Source organism: Athene cunicularia (genome assembly GCF_003259725.1).
Source record: "Athene cunicularia isolate RWA chromosome 6 unlocalized genomic scaffold, athCun1 chr6_part1, whole genome shotgun sequence".
NCBI classification, from domain to species: Eukaryota; Metazoa; Chordata; class Aves; order Strigiformes; family Strigidae; genus Athene; species Athene cunicularia.
Window position 1 is genome coordinate 9,982,030 of NW_020799105.1, and position 19,739 is coordinate 10,001,768.

The 19,739-nt window shown below is 37.6% G+C and overlaps 2 protein-coding genes across 2 annotated transcripts in view; both read right to left on the reverse strand.

Annotated features, from left to right (window-relative positions):
• LOC113481666 (homeobox protein vex1-like) overlaps positions 1–328 on the reverse strand; it is a 1,096-nt gene extending 768 nt beyond the window's left edge. The window contains 1 exon segment of the mRNA XM_026851493.1: positions 6–328. Coding sequence (XP_026707294.1) covers positions 6–328 — 323 coding nt within the window.
• A 12,759-nt stretch (positions 329–13,087) lies between these two features.
• KNDC1 (kinase non-catalytic C-lobe domain containing 1) overlaps positions 13,088–19,739 on the reverse strand; it is a 62,458-nt gene continuing 55,806 nt past the window's right edge. Inside the window, exons 23-29 of the mRNA XM_026851494.1 lie at positions 19,462–19,674; positions 19,065–19,147; positions 17,696–17,846; positions 17,134–17,256; positions 16,970–17,029; positions 16,174–16,331; positions 13,088–15,924 (exon numbers count right to left, since the gene is read on the reverse strand). Coding sequence (XP_026707295.1) covers positions 15,693–15,924; positions 16,174–16,331; positions 16,970–17,029; positions 17,134–17,256; positions 17,696–17,846; positions 19,065–19,147; positions 19,462–19,674 — 1,020 coding nt within the window. The 3' untranslated portion in view covers positions 13,088–15,692. The remainder of the gene's footprint in view (positions 15,925–16,173; positions 16,332–16,969; positions 17,030–17,133; positions 17,257–17,695; positions 17,847–19,064; positions 19,148–19,461; positions 19,675–19,739) is intronic.

Below are 19,739 nucleotides of genomic sequence, written 5' to 3' on the forward strand. Positions count from 1 at the left end.
GTTACCTGCAGCGGGGCGGGCCGCCGAGCGCTCCCTGCTCCTGCCGCCTCTCTCGGCCCGCGGGCCGGCGGGCTGCTCCTCACTCCGCTCTCTTAAGCCGGGGCTGGAGCCAGAGCCGGGTCGATGGCCCGCGGAGGATGGTCGGTGCGGGGAGCCCTCGGTGGGGCTCTTGAGGGCCTGGCTGCTTTGCGACAACCACTCCACAGAGAAAGGGGCTTTGGTCATCCTGCCTTGTTTGGGAGATGCCGGGAAGGAGGGTGTCGGGGACCACGACTCCTCCTTTATACCGCAAGTCCCAGAGGAAAACGTTGTTTGTGTAAATACACATCAAAGGGCCAGATAAGTATCATCTAATTGCCATCAGTCCTCCCCCCCCCAACAAAAGACACCGTTCACACATTGCCACAGCTTGCGGAGGCTCGGCTCCGCCGTGTCTGCCCCTGGAGGAGTTCACTCCGCCGTCAGTGATTTACAGCTCTTGTTACATCCTATCCCGATGCAAATGGCACTTTACAGAGCTGAGCCTCAAACGGCGCTGGGGAATGAAGCCCCGGGGGAGAGCACAGGGACCAGCATCCCCGGGCGCTGGCGGGAGAGGGGACGCTGCTGCTCCCGCTCCCCTCTTCCCCTAGAGTTGAATTTTTCATTCCTTTTCATGCAGAAGATCCACTGTCTAAAGGGATCTTCTCAAGCTTGCTTCTCTCTGGGCTGAGCACTTCTGTTCCCGAGATAGCCTGAGGCAGGCCAGTGGAGAAACTCACTAATTGCTTTCTGCTGGGACTGCAGCATCAGGTTATAAGTACCAGGCATAGGGTGACACAGAAAAATGTAAAGGTCAAGGCTGTTGGGTTGTATGAATCGACTGGCTTCTGGCTACTTATACAAAGTGTGTTTTCTGGACTAAAGAATCAGAAAAAGATAAATACTGCCTTAGAATTAACATTTTGCTGAGATTTCTGCTGAGGTTACAGAATTCATGTCCTAGCTTCCCTCCCCAGATCTCTTGCATCTGTGCAGGTAACACAGGTTTCTCTGCTATCTCACTCACCCTTGTCTTTCCTCTTACTATCTTACGCATGTTCCCATCAGTCTTTGGGGTTTGTGTGTACCAGGAACAGTTGGCTGCTGCAGTAACACCTCTGTAGCATATTGAAAAAAGGTTTCTGGTGCTTTACAGGGAGTTTTCCGCTGCAGATTAACCATTAATTCCCTCACTTTACCGTCCTCACCTCCTGTGCCAGAACAGTGGGGCTACTGCACAACTCCTATCACACCCCTGCATGGTATCAGTCTGCCTCCAGAAATCATGACTGCAGGTCTGATGTGTCTGTCCTTGTTCCTGCTTTCTGCTTTACACTCAATTCTACTACCTGCATACAAACCCTCTACTGTCCATTTACCCTGCTGGATTTCTCACCATTCACTTGCTCCGAGATGACAGTGTCACTATGCTTCCATGTATTTCTTAGACTGTCAGTGAGGCAGAGGCTTGAAGACTGAACCCCTCTTACTTAGTTTTACATCTAACATCAGTCAACACATTCAATTTTAATCTGATAAAGACATGTATTTTTGTCTATATTAATCCAGTAAAAAGTTTTATTCAAATACTCTTCAGCTGTTTTTTCCTAAACCCAACGTTTCAACTTTCTGTGTGCACAAAATACATCCATCCATCCATCATGAAATCCTACCATTTTCTATTAGAAAATTGTTTCATTAAACCACGTTCAAGTTTGATTTGTGAGCCCCTTCCAAGCTCTGTCTCTCCTTGCTTGTTCATTCTCAAAGCATCGTCTGAGTCCTCCTCTGCTCTACCAGTGAGGCCACTGTTCTAATTGTCTCTAATCAACAAAAATACAAACTGTATTGTCACCTTTATTTAAAGGTTGGCAAAACCCAATCTAGAACCACAACAAGGCATGACTCGAGCCCTCCTGGAGCCCTTTGTTTCTGGCCTGTGTAGGTAAGGAATTGCTGTTACAGCCTACAACTGCGGCAATGGCCTGAGCCCGCTAAACAAGGTTCCTAGAGGAAACTAAGTGAGCTGGTGTAAAAAAATGTCTAAACAGATGTTCAAAGCATTAATGCCTCCTGTACATGTGTTATGTATCTAAAGAAGTCCACAAACATCTCTAGCATGAACAAAGCCCTGCAGGACACATATATTTGTTGGGTTTTTTTCCACTGTATGAAAGTGTTTGCTATCTGATTACTTGAAACATCATCCATTTATCCTTCCCAAGAATTTTCTGATTAACAATATAAAGTTTAATTGAGCAAACTCTACAAGATTTGTTTCAAATTTCATCTATTTTATAAAAATATCTCTTCCCCTTTCCCCACCCCACCTCGAATATTCCAAACTCAGGTTCTTAACCATGAAGACTACTCCCACCACAAACCTGAGGAAATATGTAAAAAACCCACAGAATCTCTGAGCATTAGCCAATTCTGGTGGCAACATATTTCACAAAGCAGAAAAAGCAGGCAGGAGATGGAGAGGGGACACACAGGAGTCTGCTCCAAGTTACTAAATGACTTTATTTAACATGTGGCCCGGCAGCAGCCTCTTCAGTCAGAACTGGGAATACCAGTGCCATTGCCTGCCTGTAGAATCCTGCCAAGTCTCCTCTGCAGTCAGGCAAAATGTCATTCTCAAGGACTAAATTCTCATGAACATCAGAAAAAGGAAGTGTAACTTCCGTGCAAGCTTCCTTCTCAATTTAAATCTCTCAGATTACTTTAGTAGCATTCTCCATCACAGATGGGGCAAGATCCCATCCCAAGGAGATAAATACATCCCTCGTGCCCAGAATTATTTCCATTCGTAGTCCCTACATAATATTATAGATACATATAAATAATATACTTGCATGCTACTTGCATGCTTATATAGAACATATATACTATCTATACACAAATATATAAAAAAATGTATAAAATGGTCTGTGATGTTATTTTTTCCAGCTTTATTTTATGTCAGCAAATAAAGGCACTTGGCAAGCTGTTGGACAAAAAGAATACATGACATATGACAATGTTCTAAAAAATAGAAAATCTCAGGTTTTAGCATCCACTGATACATCTGTCACATAGTTTCTTTACAGATTTTAAGACATTTTTACCATCTGAGTGGCAAATTACATCTTTATACACTGCTGGTTTATTAATTGCATAGTATTGAGGCAAATGTCACAGACAAAGATGGTGTCAAATGTTGAGCTCTCAGAGATACAAATTGTGACAGGGTTACACCCAATCTCATTTCCATTATACATAAAATGTATAAGTATCCCGGATAAATGGCAGATGACTTCTGGATGTAATGACTGCTACAATATTTAACACCTGCTAGTTTAATTTATCTAAAATTCTTAAGCTGCCTTCTTCCTGTTTCTATGTATTATTCATTAGGTGTTTGTTTTAAAACCTCCTGCTAAACTATGACTCAGAAATATCATGTTTAATATCAAGTGATATTGCCAATGGGATGAAAACCTGCTCATGCTAAAGCCTTCAGGAATTTGTCAGAGAGTAGAAAAGGAACAGATAGGACCTTTCACTCTGCTGCTACAAGGAGGGAGACACAGATAGCTCAGACATACCAATGTCTGCCACTAGCAGAAGTCTGAAGATCTATTTACTGAATATAATGACAATACTTTAAGCAGATGTTTGTACAATACACTGTTCCCCTCTTTGGTGGGTAAAAAAAAAAAAAAAAAAAAAAAAAAAAAAAAAAAGGACCATCAGCTTTCTGAAGCCCTAAGGAGATTTAAGATCATAATGCCAAATTGCCAGCCCAGGCCATTCTGTGTGAGGTGATGTAGAAGTGAACATTTTAGCATCCAGAGGAATGAAAATGAGCTGAGAGTTGTCACTTAACTGACCCCTATATTTCTTGTGAGCAGCAGCTACACTCAAAGAGGCAAAGGAGTGGCTTTATAGATGTCTGGCTGGGACAGGTAGGATGGGATCAAGAAAATGGTGCTTACATGCAAATCAGCTCTGCAGAAATTTATATATACAACACTGGTCTCAGGCTGAGGAGGTTCTGCAGAACTAGCTAGCCCTGCTTGGATGCTTACTAGGCAGTTGATAAGATATATTTTGGGGTAACAGCCCAACCTTTGAGAATTAATTGCTGTTCCAAATCTTCCAGCCCAAAGGTCAGCTCTGCCCTAGTAAGTCAGCCCAGAGCCCTGCCGAGGGACAGGGTTGTGCTCAGAGATATCCTCTTCTTATTGAAGCTCTGAAGGAACTGAAGAGAGAGAAGCTGAGGGCTGACCAATTCCTTGGGTTCCCCACAGGTACTGGAGAAAACTGCCACCACTTGGCCTTGCTGCAGTGGAGGTACACAAGACCAAAGGAGGGGACTGTCATTTTTTAAGAGCAGATGACCCTTTCTTGTCACAGCAGAGGGTCATGTGAGACTAGAGTAGAGCAAATGTGTGGTCCTTGGGAGTAGCTAGGTAGTGATGCAATTCAAAGAGTAAAAATGGCATTTTATGACACACAGGAGGATGTGTGTTCATCTGTGGACATGTGAATTTCCTTGTACTTCATAGTTCTGCCCAGTGAAGCAAGGGCTGCTGGCAGCTACTATACAGTTTACATGGTCTTTGCCCTGGCATGTTTATCCAACCATTTTAATATCTGAGAAATACTCCTTACGACTTAAAAGCATTACAAATGGCCTCTAACCAATCTCTTCATTATCAATTATTATAATCTTTCCTCTTTGACAGAATAAGAGCTACTTTTCTATGAGGAACGGAAAGACCATATGTGCAGAAATACCAGGAGGGCCTGGAATAAACAGAGTGACAGTGCATAGATGAAAATTAAATGTCTCATCATGCTTGGAATTGATCTAAATCAACACAGAACTCACAATGCCAAGAGCTCCCATGGGTCTTTACCATAAGGCTGTTACCAGCAGCTAAGCAGAATTGGTGAAATGTTCTAAAAAGATATATATTCTGCAGAGAGATGCTGTAAATATTAAGAAAGAAAACACTTACATGTGTTATGTTTTTAAGAGTTCCTTACCCAAATTTAAGCTTATTAAAAAAATAAGTCAAAATCAATATGAATCAGGACCACATTTAAAACATGTACCACTTGTTACAGATGCAAGGTCCACCAGCAGATATTTTTTTTTTAAATTTCTTATTTTTATTAGACAAACAATTATAATTGGAAAACCAGTCAAAGTTTAGGCATGTAAATCCTTCTTCAGCACTCATTGCTGTCATACTGTCATTGACACTCCATGGGCACTGCTCAAACAAAACTGCTCATAAGTCTGTAGCTGGTTTAATTCTGTCTTAGACTTTAAAAACTATTAGTTGAAAGGAAGCAGCATGAAAAGGGTCCTTAGAAATGGTTTTATTTTCCAAAGTAGTTTGGTAATAATTGTTAGGTGCATAAATATGCTTTAGGATCTGGGCTGTGTTAAAAATATAAATTATCTAGGGACATGAGATGCACCTACAGACAGTAATGTGCATATGCAAATTCCCATAAATCCTAGTGGTTTTAATAATTGTTCAAAGCACTTGGGCTAACAATCTGATCAAGACCACAGAGCTTCACCCTTAAGACACCATGAAATTTTTTCAAAACTTGAGAGGCTTACTTCACATTTTAGGTGAAGACCTTTGTCAGTCTTTGCTGAAGGATCATTTTTTTCATTATGATTATTTCTAAAGTTCCATTTAACAATCTATTAAATATAAAACTAAGAATGCATTAAATCAGAAATATCCCACTGTTTTCACTTTTAGTTTCCCACAAATACCTTCTAGAGAAATGTAGCCATACTAGAAGTAAAGCATTTATCATTCTTGAAAGTAAATTTTCACTTTCAGCTATTAAAGAATTAATATTTTTTCCCTGATTTTAGAATTAGCATTTGAGCATGATGAGTCAGCAGGAGAATGAGCTATCACAGCTGGCAGCCCTGGGTCATCTATCACCCTCTGTGCCCATCCTGGTCTATGCCATACAATGCTGCTTTGAAATGCATTGCTCCCAGCAGCGAAAATATTTTACTGACTCTTCCTTCCCTTAACTTACACCTAATATAAATCAGATCTGTGTACTGCTCCAAGACCAGTCTGTTCAAATTACATGGAAATAAATGTTACCTTTATTTTTCTGACTTCAAGGCTCTTCTCCATTTCATGTTTCTAGCTATTTCTTCCCCTCTTCTGTATTCCTCACTATAGAGTTTCTTCCTGCTTTCTTTCTGCCAGTCACTTCCATCAAGTATCCTGCAAATATTACTATTAGCTGAGGAAGAGAATAACTTTGGCAGGATGCAGAACTGTAGGAACAGAGCACAAATGACGCTGTCTGTCTACCTTCACTGCATCCCTAAATGTGGCACAGACATGTCCTGACATCCCCCCTCAGTTCACTGACAAGGGAAAAGCTAGGCTATAGTGGGTGAGGAGAGGAATGTAGTTAGGTAAGATGCTTAACACTGCTCTTGTAATGTGTAATTCAATGTCTATGCTTCCTCCAAGCAATGCAGCATACTTCCTTTGACTGGTTTTACACAAATGAGTGCATTACACATTGACAGAAGGTAATTAAGATTTAAAATTATGAAGTTGTGTATGCATGCGTTTCTCTAAAAGATTAAAGGGAGGAGCTGAACGTAAACACATGTTCGTTTTAAAAATGAAGTACACAAAAAAACCTGTCATTTCGTGTTTGCCTGTTTCTAATGGGCAGGCCCATCGTTTCTCACATTACCTTAGCTCATAGTGCGGCATGTACATCTGAAAGGCTGAAAGGGTCTCCTGTGCCACCTTCTGGTTATATTGAGACTTCACATCCAGGGAACTCGCACAAAGGGGAAAAAAGTTGCAGGAGTTTAGCTGTAGCAGCGATAGAGAACCGTTTAGGTTGGGAAAGATCTTCAAGATCATCGAGTCCAACCGTAAACCTAATGCTGCCAAATCCACCACTAAACCATGTCCCTAAGCACCACATCTACACATCTTCTAAATAACTTGAGGGATGGTGACTCAGTTCTTGACAGCTGATTGGCAAGACTTGCTTTCCACCCTTCTCCAATCCACGGATGTGCATGGCGGGCTTTTACCTCTCTGCTGTTTTAGAACAAAGTCACTTTTTCACTGCATTAACATATGTACATAATGGAAATTCAGTATCCCTCTATAACATTTTTTATATAAGTTTTAGTAATGCACACCCTGGCAACACCTACTCTTTTGCTATGTATCAGTGGAAAAATGTAAATAAAACCTTGAAAGTTAAAGTGACTGGAATACAATGAAATTAATAACTAAACTAATAGCATTCCCTGACTGCAGCTAAGTATTTGAATTTGTGCCCATTCTACTTTACTGAGAACACAGAGGGACTGAAGATCTTTGCTGAGTCCTACCTTCCCAGGGACAGGACCAAGTGGGCCTGGGCAATTCTGACAGTTTTAATGAATCCGTTCTTACAAATTTACAGGAAAGGGGATCCTACAGATTTGTTACAGGTGAGTAACTACTCCAGTGCTTCACATGAAGCTTTCCAATGTAAAAACTGAAACAGAATCACCCTTGCTTCAAAATTAATACTGCTTGACTTAAACTTTGCAGAGCATGGAGAAAATTCACTCTGTAGCTACTACAACTTTTTACAGCAACATTTCACACAAATAATCCTTGTCTACGTAAGACCAAGTCTTTCAGTCTTTCTCTGTTTATGTTTTCTAAACATATTTTTATTACAGTCCTCTATTTTCTTTCATTTTGCTTGTATGTATTTTAAGTAGAGTGCCTAAAGGGTAAAGTATTCTTGCTGATGCTTCACCAGTGCCAAAAAGAGCACAATAATTACTTTCTCTCATATATGTCTCTCTTTCAGTACACCTCAGGTCTTCCTTCCCCCTCCTTTTTTTAAAAAAACCCTCTATACACAGGAATTCATATCTAATTTGTGATCCATTATGGTCCTCAGAGATTTTGATCTGAAGTTATGCTTCAGAAATGTAAGACTTAGAGCTTAAATTTAAACCATCATCATGTTTGTGAGTTCTGATCTTGTATGTTGTGTACACGTGCTTCTCATTCCACCTTGTATTTCATTAGTAAAAATCCCATAGTTGGATCCAGGCCCACCTGTAATTATGCCGAGAAGACTTTGTTATGGTAAACCAGGATAGCTTGCCCCCCTCATCAGGTCATATTTTATCTTATTACAGTAAACCAGGATAGTTCACTTCCCCGCTATCTGCAGAGCACCAAGGTGAAGGCCAGCTGTGGATCTCAGAATTTGGACAACAGCACCTGCATTACGTCAGTTTGCTAATGAGCAAACAAGGACATTGCATACGTGATATGTTAATCGGCACAGGTTTTATTACTCGCTCTTGTGGTGCTTTCCCTTGAGCTTCACTCCTGAGCAGGGCTCCATTGTATCGGTACCCTAAGATTCCTGGGGTAATGCTGTGCTTTTGATAAAGCCAGAGCTTTCACTTTACTGAGTGTTGTGCCTGGTCCCCAGGGGATCTGCAGCTGCTTTTCACTCGCAACATACAGGTAGTCCTCCCCCTACTACATGCCACAATATTTATCTTCACAGTTTAACACAGGTAATTACCCTTTGAAATGATATATTGACTAGTTGTGTATCTATCTACCTTACAGTAGCACCATCATCCAGATCTTAGCAACCTAACATACAATCAGGTCAGGTAGATCTGTTGTCAAGGGATTTATTGACTTTAACATACAACATGCAGTATTTTGTTTTTATTTATTGGGACAATTAGCCTGACAAAGGAGACGATTAGGTTATTTAAAAATTATTTTATGGACAAATGCATGTTAGACTTTTAAATTAGTCTCTATGCTTGCAGACTTTTAGACAGCTTTTTCAGTAACTCTTCTGGTATCAAAGTTCATCTGATTCCCCAAGCCATTCTCTTTACCTCACCTTTCCACTCATTACTGTGCTCTTGCTCACTTTTAATATTATTTTCTGGTTTGTGGGGAACACACTCATTCTTCCTCAATCAAAAATATAATTGTTCCAAGATTATTTAAGTTTTGCACATAATTATAGAACAGATTCAATCTGAATTTAACGTTCTAATACATGTAATTAGCTTTCTGACCTGCATTCCTGTTTCCTGGTTAAATTTGAGCATGATAAACATTGATTAGAGGTTAAGAAGTGAAATAGTAAGCACTTCAGGCTTTTGCACCATCTGGTATTTATTCTCCTCTTCTGGTAAGCAGAGAACACTTATTTGTATAATAGGTGATTATTTAAGAATCCATTTTTATGTTTTTGCATTTCTCTTACTGGCAATAGCATTTTGTCAGTCTGCTTTTGTTCCTAGCCTGCTGTGCTGTTCTTTGTTCTTGCCAATGCAGCCTTCTTGTTCCTACTTACTTCAGTATTCTTTTTAAAATGTTTTTCAGGTCATTGATGAGCCCTTAATGCAGCCACACTGCTCTACCAAGTCGTCTTTCCTCTGCATGAGGATAGACTGTTGTTATACTTAAAATATGGCCTGTTTTAGAAACCTTTTTAGGAACTGTCAGCTCTCCTGAATTCTCTTTGCCTTAGAATTCCTTCCCCAGGACTTCATGTACCAATTCCTTGAGTTTACTGAAGTTTGCTTTTTTTGAAGCCCACTGTTGTTATTCTGCTTCCTTCATCCCTTTCTTTCCTTTGAATCATGAACTTTGTTGTCTCATGGTAACTTTCATCTTCATTGGTTTCCACCTTCAGATTTGCAACTAGTTTATCACAGTAAAATCTTAAATAGTAACCCATTGGTACAAATGAAGTCTCCATACTCTTTCTGGCTGATGATTAGTTACAGACCTTGTATTATGGCACCTAGCCGTCTTAATTTAAACACAGAAAAAAAATATGTAGGCCTGACTTTAGATTCTAAAACAACTATATACATTTTTGACATACATTTTTGTATTCTTTCCCCTTGCCCTTCCTTCCTTCCACATGCTTGTTCCCTCCAACACTTTGCAACAACATTTTGTGTACTACAGGTCTAGCTTTTTCCCATTACTCCCCATGCTCCCAGCACTAGCTTAGACACCCAAAGCTACATCTAAGCTGTCCCCATGTCAGGCACTTCCTGGCTATCATGAAAGGGATGTGCAAGCAAGTGGTATGGGTAGGAATGTGAAACACAGTGTACTGCAGTATGTCTCTTGGTCTGGACAAATAAAAAAATGAGGGACTATCGGTGGTATTTCAGAATACATTGGCCTTGCAATTTCAGATGCAGCCTAAGATACGCAGTAATTTGTCAGCTATCTCACCTTATGTGTTTGGTGACCTACTGCAGTTGCCCATATCCTTCTTTAGGTTTCAGTCTTTTGGTGAATTATCTTTTATTTAAATAAACTAATTTGGGGGATTTTATATTCCCAACAATGGTCTTTAACAGACGTATCCCATCTTTGTCCTGCAGTTTACCTTCATGAAGAAAAGTTACTTTGTTAATGTCTGTGGATCTATACACTCATCTCAGGAGTCATCTGTTCTTTTTTGGCCTTTTACTGTCAAGCCTTTTGCCCTTTCAGTTCCCTGCGTCAGGAAACAGAGAATTAGGAGATTCCTTGAGGGGATATATCAAGACACTGCTTCCCCAGCATAAATGACAATTCTTTATCCTCCCTTTTCCACAAAAAACCAGTAATCCTAGGCTATGCTTGTGCAGCTGATTATCCTGGAACTTCACATATATCTCTGTAACATACTTTATTTTATTGTGTATCATTTTTCCAAGTGTCAAGATAATTTTAATATTTAATCTTCTTCAGCATGCCTGCAGAGCCCCACAGATTTATGTAATCTTCAAAAACTAGAGCATGTCAATGGAGGCATGAAGTAGACCAAATGCAGGCAGACCACTTCAGAGCATTACTGGACACAACCTTGCATTTTCATAACACGTCACTGTCAACCACTCTATGATTACCCACACAAACCTGGATCTGCCATTTAGCAGTTTTTTGTTGACCCGTTTCCCTGCCTGGTTTGCAAAAACCTTACTGCACATCTGTTACTTAAGTGAATAATTATACTACTGTTATTGTTTGTGAGCTTTATAAGACATGATCACAAATAAGCACCTATTTGCAGGGATTTTAATTCTAAGTTTGATGCTCAGGCTCACCCATGCCCATTCTAGCTTTCCAAATTATATTTCTTTGATAATGGCAACTCAAACTGTTCACTGCCCTAAGCTCTTAATTTCATTATGACAATTGAGTTCTAACAGTTAAAAACACAGTATCTATTTTAGTATCTAAAACCAGTATGTATTTCACTTATCTTGTCCTTATCAACATTAGGACAAGATCAACCCTAGTATTAGAATGAAGGACTCAAGAAACAAAATAATCTTACAGCTAAGACACAGGACAGATTTACAAGGCAGATATTCAACTCCCACATTTCAGGTAAGTTAAAAAAGCATAATTTATATTAGACCAAAAAGCAATAAATAAATTGATGCAAAGACCAGATCCTAGTCCAGATTACTGCAGTGGCCTGATGTAATATGGTGACTGCCAATTCCACTTACACGAGACACCGAAATACCACTGAACAGGAAGCACACTAAAATAACGCCAGGCTGAAGCTGCTCTGGCATACTTTCAGGTCATTCACAAAGAACTGCCACATAATAGCTAAAGCCTTCTCCAAACATTGCGATAGATGACACTAAAGAGCTTCTCTCTGCAAAGGGAGAAGATTCTGCAAATCAAAGTTTCTAGCCTGCAGGGGTTGTTGTCACTCATTGATAGATTAGAAACAGCCACATAAAGTCCTTCAAACTTTTCGCTGCAGGAATTTTTAAATAAAGATTGGAAAGGTGGAATTGTTCATTCTCATATGTATTTTAAAGAGTTAGAGTACGAAAACTCCAGTGGAATCTTCCACCACAAATCAGTAATTTATTGTTTCTTAGAATAAGTACAAGATCTCTTGTGGGAAAAAAAAAAAAAAGCAAAGCAAACTAGTAGGGACAGTTAAAATGACTATCTGAAAATTTCTTACATTTATAATAACTAAATGAAGACAAAAAAAAATATTTATAACTGAAGAATACCTGGTGCAAATCTGAAAGATGACCACTCAATTAAGCTTGATTTATGGGGCTTGAGTTTTCAAATAATGTTCAAACCTGCATTTCCAATCTTCGAGATTCCTGAAGTTCAACATGTGTTTTAAAATGATTATTTATAAAGCACATTTTGAGAATGAATTTCTGGAAATAAAAAGGAAAACTCTAAACAGAACACAACATGTAATTTAAATGAGGATATGCTTCAGATTCTATTTAAGCAAGTATGAGGGAAAAAAAGAATGATCTGCACTCTTTCCCTCATTGTAATATCAAGGATTGAATCGATCACCCATATGTTTAACACTGAAAAATTGTTAGCTTCTCTCTATTGATTTGTTATTTAGAGACAGATTTCCTCAAATTTTAATTTTTGCAAATCATATACAGTACTCACAGAAGTTATGAGTCTCAGCAATGCTTATGAAACCAACCTAATACATAAAGGAATACTGTAGAAAACCATAAAAGCAAAGTTTAGAAGTGGTTGAAAAATTTCTGAGGAAAGAAATTTGTCAGAATCATGAATCAGTGTTGATTCACAAAATATTTTGCAGCTTCTTAGTTTGGGCTTCTATAGAATAGTTCATAAGACCCAACTGAATTCACTCCTGTTTCCTGGCAGGCTTCTGGAGGTGTTGGAGTTGGAAACTTGCTTTCAAACACAGCTAGTGTAACAGGGACACAGTTCCCAACTCTCTAGCAGGAGGCCTGAAAACCCCAGGAGACCTGGGGACAGACAGCTGCAAAGGGACACAGGAAGAGCACCAATGCACAGAGCAACTGGAAAGGCTCCCAAGGAGCAGACTTCATTTCAGAAGCTCCATAGGTCACTGTTTGAAAAATAAACAACATAAAACCAAGATAAGGTAAGTGTAGAAAAAATGAAGAACTAGGACAGCTGGTAGCAATTCTTGCTTAAAGAACAAACTCAATTTTTTTCCAAACATTCTAGTTTGGTACCGGAATGGAAACATGGGGCCAGACTGCACAGTCCCTCAGTTATGCAATACAATTACTGACGCCAATAATTTTTTGCCAGCTAGATACAATGCAACTTGCTTCTTTGATATATTTTGTCCTGTGATTTCTTTTAAAACACCATTCCCCACAGAGAGAGAAAACTTTAGCCCAACACTTCCTGCTTATTAATAAGCAGTACAGTTAAATGCTAGACATAACTTTATTCTCAAAGCTGTGTCACGTAAGAGGTGCATACATCAATGTTCAAGGAAAAAGCAAACCAGTTTCCCTGTAAAAGAGTGTTGTGGGTTTTTTTAATAGCTATTTACATTTGTTGTTGTGAGGTGATGTCTAAATACAAAATCTTAAATACCCGATTGATGAAAACATCCCAAATTAATACCATAACCCAATACTATGCATTTATAGCAATATAAATGATAGACTGAAACATTACACAGAAGACAAGATGATTTTTTAAATTCTTGCATAGCACCAGTTATTGTCATAGTATAAACATAGTATTTTCTAGATGTTGTAGTTCCTTTAAATCCTGATAAAACTGTAAGAAATGTAAGAGATAACTAAGATAACTGCAAAATACAAATAAGTAAATCCAAAAAAGCAATTTCAACAGTCCAACTGGCAACTATATAAAATTAATTTATTAAGTTCATGTGATTAGCAAGTTTTACATTAGTAAATCTTATGCTACTTTAAATTTTACTGTCTTTCAAAGGCAAGGCGTGGCTTTAAAGGAATGGTAATTTTTAATTGAGAAAAACCAAATAACTACTAAACCCCCAATTTTTTAAAATAAACACATGTAGATCAAATATGTGAAGTGTATGTCTGAAGATAAGGTTATCATTAGCATTCTTAAATCAATCCATTAGATAAAAATAGGAGATAAAGATTAAATGTTTTAGTATTGGCAATTTTTAGAGAAATGGCAACACCGTTTACTTAAGGGTAAGTCAGAATACTATAATTAATGACATGCTAAACCTATATATGGTAAATAACAAAATAAATAATCTTAGAAGAAGAAGAAATGCAAGAAAAACCTGTTGAGGACCAAATTCTCCAGTTTTTAAACCAATAAGGGCACAATAGTTAGTCTGGTATTAATATTTTAGTATGAAAAAGTAACTGGAAAGCATGGACATATGCTGTGTTTGATTGAGGGAGATGAGAAGCAGGTGTCCTGCAATGTATATATTGCCATTATTGACAAGAGAAAAGAAGCTTTTCTCTTAAACATTGAAAAAATCTGTTTAACATGTGCACATGCATTTCTGTCAAATACAATAGTACAATTTGCAAAATACTAGAGATGTGCACATTCCCATTTCTTACATCATTATCTTCCTCCACCACTAAAACATGCCAAGACAATTAGTTCACATCTGCTCTTCACGTCCCTCAAAACATTTTTTCATTTTTTTTAAACACAGCTCTAGCAAATCACTTTTAGGACAGAGCTCATTTTAACTGTTTCTTGCCCTTCCCCACTTCCCTTCCCATACTACTGTTGTTCCCTCTGGTCGAAATATTTGTATTTGTAAATAATTTGTAGCCTTAACATTTTGACCTTGCATAAAACCTGAATAGCTCAACAAACTTTTTATCAATAGCATCACATTTCATTGCCATTTAGAAGGTCTTGTAAGTATAAGCTCTATAAATAGGTTAGCACCAAAGTTTTACAAGTTGCAGATCCAAATTTCACAGTTATCTTCTATTTTACACTGCTGAAGCACTGCAAACTACAAAAGCAACCTCTGGAGCAAAAGCCATAATCAAATGTGCACACATAGATACGTACACAAATTAATGAAGTGATTCTTGTGCTGAATACAGGAATTTCACATTTACTGTTTTCACAAGGTCATGAGGGCAGAAGTAGAGCAACAAATTGGTAATATTTAGATTCAGATCCTACTTTGATTTGGAAACAGGTTAGTTTGATGACATTAAAGCCAAAACAAAGAAAAGTTGAAGCATGGCATTCCTCTCCTTCCTCAGTATGCTTGAAGAAAAAGATGGCCAATTATTTAAGTCAATTATAGTTTTCATAATACACAACATAAAAGCAATATACACCAACAGTCAAAGCATAGCAGAGGATCTGTGTCCCTGAATTATATGAACACTATGACAGGATACAGGTGTACTGTGTTTATATAAAAATACACTCAACGTTTAACAAACTATATTTTGAACTCTCCTAGGCTAACTGCAACAGAAGCTGTAATTTTAACTTGTTTCCACAGTATTTTTTAGATATTTGTTTGTGGGATTTTTTTTTTTTTTATGCTAAAGAACAGTGACAAAATTAATCATTCTTTTAATCTATACTCTATCTTTATTTTTATTCTTTTGACCTGTCATCCAGTTGCCAGGGATTCAAATCTCATTAGTCACCATTTCGTAATTCCATGCTAACAAATATAACCATTTCAACTTGAGATAGTATTTTAAGTCACTAAAGTATTTGCTTGGGAATTGGTCCAGGAAACGAAGTCAGCTTAATCCAGTTTTACAGTCTATACTTGGAATAGAACAGATAAAATGTAAATAATTACTGAAATGTTGCCTTCATTCTGCGCAATGCGTCCTGAATTTTTCGAGAATGTTTTTCTGCTGGTATCTGATGGAAGTTGGCACAGTTGTCAGCTGCCAAGGCAGAAATGTCTGCGTCTTTAAAACGAGTTATTCTTTGCTTGAGGTAAGACTGCAGCTTGAAATCTGGTGTATATGTGTAAGGATTCTCTTGAAATGCATGGACTTGGCTCACAACTTTTGCAATATTTCTTGAAAGAGAATATGGTAAAAAAAGATTAGATTTTTTTGAAAACCCCACCACCAACCCTCCCCCAACCCCGAAAGGAAATTCAAAGGCGTTTCTCTTCCGTAGTATATGTTCCATTAGTTAGATCTCAAAATGACTGAAACTATTAGAACTGCTAGCTGTGAAATGTTGCATTAGCTCTCATTACCCCGTTAGACAATACTCTATTTTAAGAAGTTAGGTGGCATACATACATAATTAAAATAATTACCTAAGTTTAGTCCACTTGTGAGCTCCATTTGTCATTGTGAATCCTCCAGTTTCAAGCTGTTGGACATGCATAGCCAAAACATGGGCTGATGGAATTGTTGGAAGTGTTTTGAATCTTTCTCCTTCCATCAAGCACAAACTATCACTTTTTAAAAACACCTAGTTTAAAAGTGCATACAGATTAATCTCATATTAATTATCAGGGTGGGTGTTACAAGAATTTCTCCACTTCAGGTGTGTTTAGCACTACCTATTTATTTGTCTTAAATTTTAACTTTTGGCATTGAAAATGTTAGGAATTAATCTGGTGACAAACATTTTAAAGTACAGAAATAAAAAAAAAGTAATTTTAATTAAAAGACACTTCATACATAATTTTAAATTGTTCTAAATCACAGCCAAAATTACATTTTAGAACTTCACGCTATGATTCAGAATTGGATAGATCAGTAAGAGACTACCTGTGACAAAATAAACATTTAAGATTTTTCAAAACAGATTACAGCCACAATGCTCCCGCAGAAATCATCAGAAAAAGTGTATCTAATGTCCTAGCTTGCTTTGAAATTTCTTTCTTGATTTTTAGTCAAACAGAATATGTTTTTGAGAAATACTGATATGAAAATTAATGTAAACTCGCAGATTAAGAGTCAACAGTTTTAAATCAAATTAAAATTTCCTTCGTAATACAAAGTAATAATTATGGCTTTCATCCTGCAGAGGCACCCATTTAAGCAGATCTTGCACCTTATCTAACCCCAAAGAAGAATTTTTACATTAAAGACTTTATACTGTACCTCAACAGCCTTGAGTTCCTCCATTATTTCAGAAACTTTTGCAGGTAAAATTTTCCAGGCCTTACATTAAAAAACAAAAAATAATTTTGTTTTTCACATTAATGTCCATATTGGAACATGATCATGTTAAGCAAAATAGTTAAAGAACAGAGTCCCAAACTTACTGGTAGCTGTCGTACAATAAGATTTTCCAGGCCTGCTAGGATTTGCATCGCAGTAGCAAAATTTCTTTGTTCATAGGAGCATTTTGCTATAAGAAGAAATTTTGATAACAAGCTCACCTGCAGCTGAAAGAAAACGTTAAGATATACTATATATTTATAAAATAAGATATACTAAATATATGTAGTAAATCTATATAATAAAATTAAATGAGAAGGAAGAAAGAGAGATGCATTTTCTTTCTGAATTTGTTATCAATTTTTTGTTGTTGTTGACTGTAGTACCATTTTCGTCCAATAGAGTTTTCTCTTTCTTGTCACCGAGGTGTCCTCTTTAAAGTCTGACATCTATTCTCCTCAGGCAATCCATTTCTTACATTCTATTAGGTTGTGACACCTGCTACTACAAAACATCAAAGACCCTCGTGACAACAAACCAAACTGTTAACTGCCCACTCACAGATGTATTTCAGAATTTCTTGCAGCTTTGCTACATAGCAACTCATTTACAATAACAAATAAATAACCGTTTCATAATTAATAATACAATAAAACAATGACAAACCTTAGATGTATGACATGCTACAATTTCAGCAGCAACCCAGGTGCTGATACTGTCTGCATTTCTTAATAATTGTAGAAGGTACTGGTCTTGTATGCACTTCGACAGAAACAGATTACAGACTTTAAATGAAACTGTCTCAGTAGAAACAGCTCTATGGAGAGAATGGAGAAAAAAAAAAAAAAAAAAATCCATGCTGACTCTGGATTCTCAAAGAAAATCTTGATTTTTAAGATGTCAGCTTCTAACCATTTAAAATAATTTTGCAGCGCTTCCAGTCTGGATTTTATAATCTTTTACAAGGTACATCATGAGCTATGTTACTTTTTCTTCCTTATAACGACAAGATAATTACATGCAATTATGCAAGATAGGCATATGCAGTAGACATTTCTGTACATAAAGACACCTTCATCACTTGTTACTGAATAAAACAAACCATCTAATCTGACACAAAATAATAGCCAGAAATCTAAACTCATTAAAAACTGCAGCCAGGGAAGAAATCGAGCCTGATACCTAGTGGCACCACAGTTTGTTTCCCATGCCTGAACTCCAAATCAGTATAAACCATCTGATTTAGCCTCTGCCATTTAATAATCTGTACCAGATGAGCTGCTTTAGGTGCTCATTCCCTATCCTTAGACAGAAAAGTCCATAATCAAATATAACTAGGTCCATGTGGCTGGATGTAAATATTAATGAGCAAGTAATTTAAATAGGTTGGTAACCACTCTTAATAATTATAGGAAAATGCTTATGTATCTGTGAATACTGACACTTCATCCACCTAACAGTACAAGATGAACATTGCACAGAAAGGCTGTGGAGTCTCCATCCACATTCAGAACCCAACTGCACAGGACCCTGGGCAACCTGCTCTAGTTGACCTTGCTGAATGCAGGGGGATTGGACTACACAATCTTGAGAAGTCTTTTCCAGCCTCATCTATTCTGTGATTCTGCAATGGTCATTGAGATTTTTATAGACATACACAGGTATGTATATAATGGACATGCAGGTATTATCAAGTAGCCTGTTTCAGAAAGCACTGCAATTTCTTCTTGACAAAACCAAAATCCCTGAAGCAATGCTACTAATATAAGTCTTCAGAAATATTTTGGCCCGATCCACTTTAGATTTCAAAGAAATCACCTTGCAAATGTGACCTACCACATATACGTATGTGCATAGGTACATATAAATACACATGTATAAAATCTCCCGAAATTCAAAAACTTATGTAAACAGACTATCTAGTCTGTCAAAAAGATATTATTTAAAATGTTTCATCCTGGACGTATTAAAGGTGTAACACAGAAAGTTATTGTGCATCAACAGAATAGAAGGGCAATTAAAATAAGCAACTTACTTTTGGACAGAAACACATTTGTCTTTAACACCAAGTGCTCTTGAATTTAGAAAGTGTACTGGATGACATTTATGAAATACTTCCTAAACAAAAAGAGCAAGATATATCTGTTGTTAGATCTAGCAGTTCTAAAATGCTCAGGGATAAAAATGACAGAGGTTGTTCCCCCTCCCGCTCCTGCCTTCAGCAAATTTATCAGAGGGATCACAACCTAAGGATAGAGTTAGCCATCCTAAGTTTTACTGTAGAGATCTCAAGAGAAAAACAGATAATTTTAATTCAAAGTTGTATGAAATAAGCTCGAAACAGGGTTGGTAAACAGTTGAGAAAGAAGGCTGAGTATAAAGTAAAAAGATAAATATTACTTGTACTTCCAAGTAAAAGTAGTCCTTTGTACCTGTTGCAGTAATGTCAGCTGACAACAAAGCTGTTGCGCACTGTATTCTAATAAGAGATATGGTCCCACTTCGTCTGCTTTAGCAAAGGAGACTGGGAATTCTGTAAAACTGTTATAGCATGGCTTTGGCAAAACTGATGAGATAGTGTACAGTCGCTCTCTCTGATGCTGTGCAATTGGTCCCATACTTTTGGAAAGTTTCCAGTTAAAGTTCTGTAGAAGAAAAAAAAAGTAAAGCTATTTCTCTAAAGCAAACATGTCTCCCCTTGACTTAACTT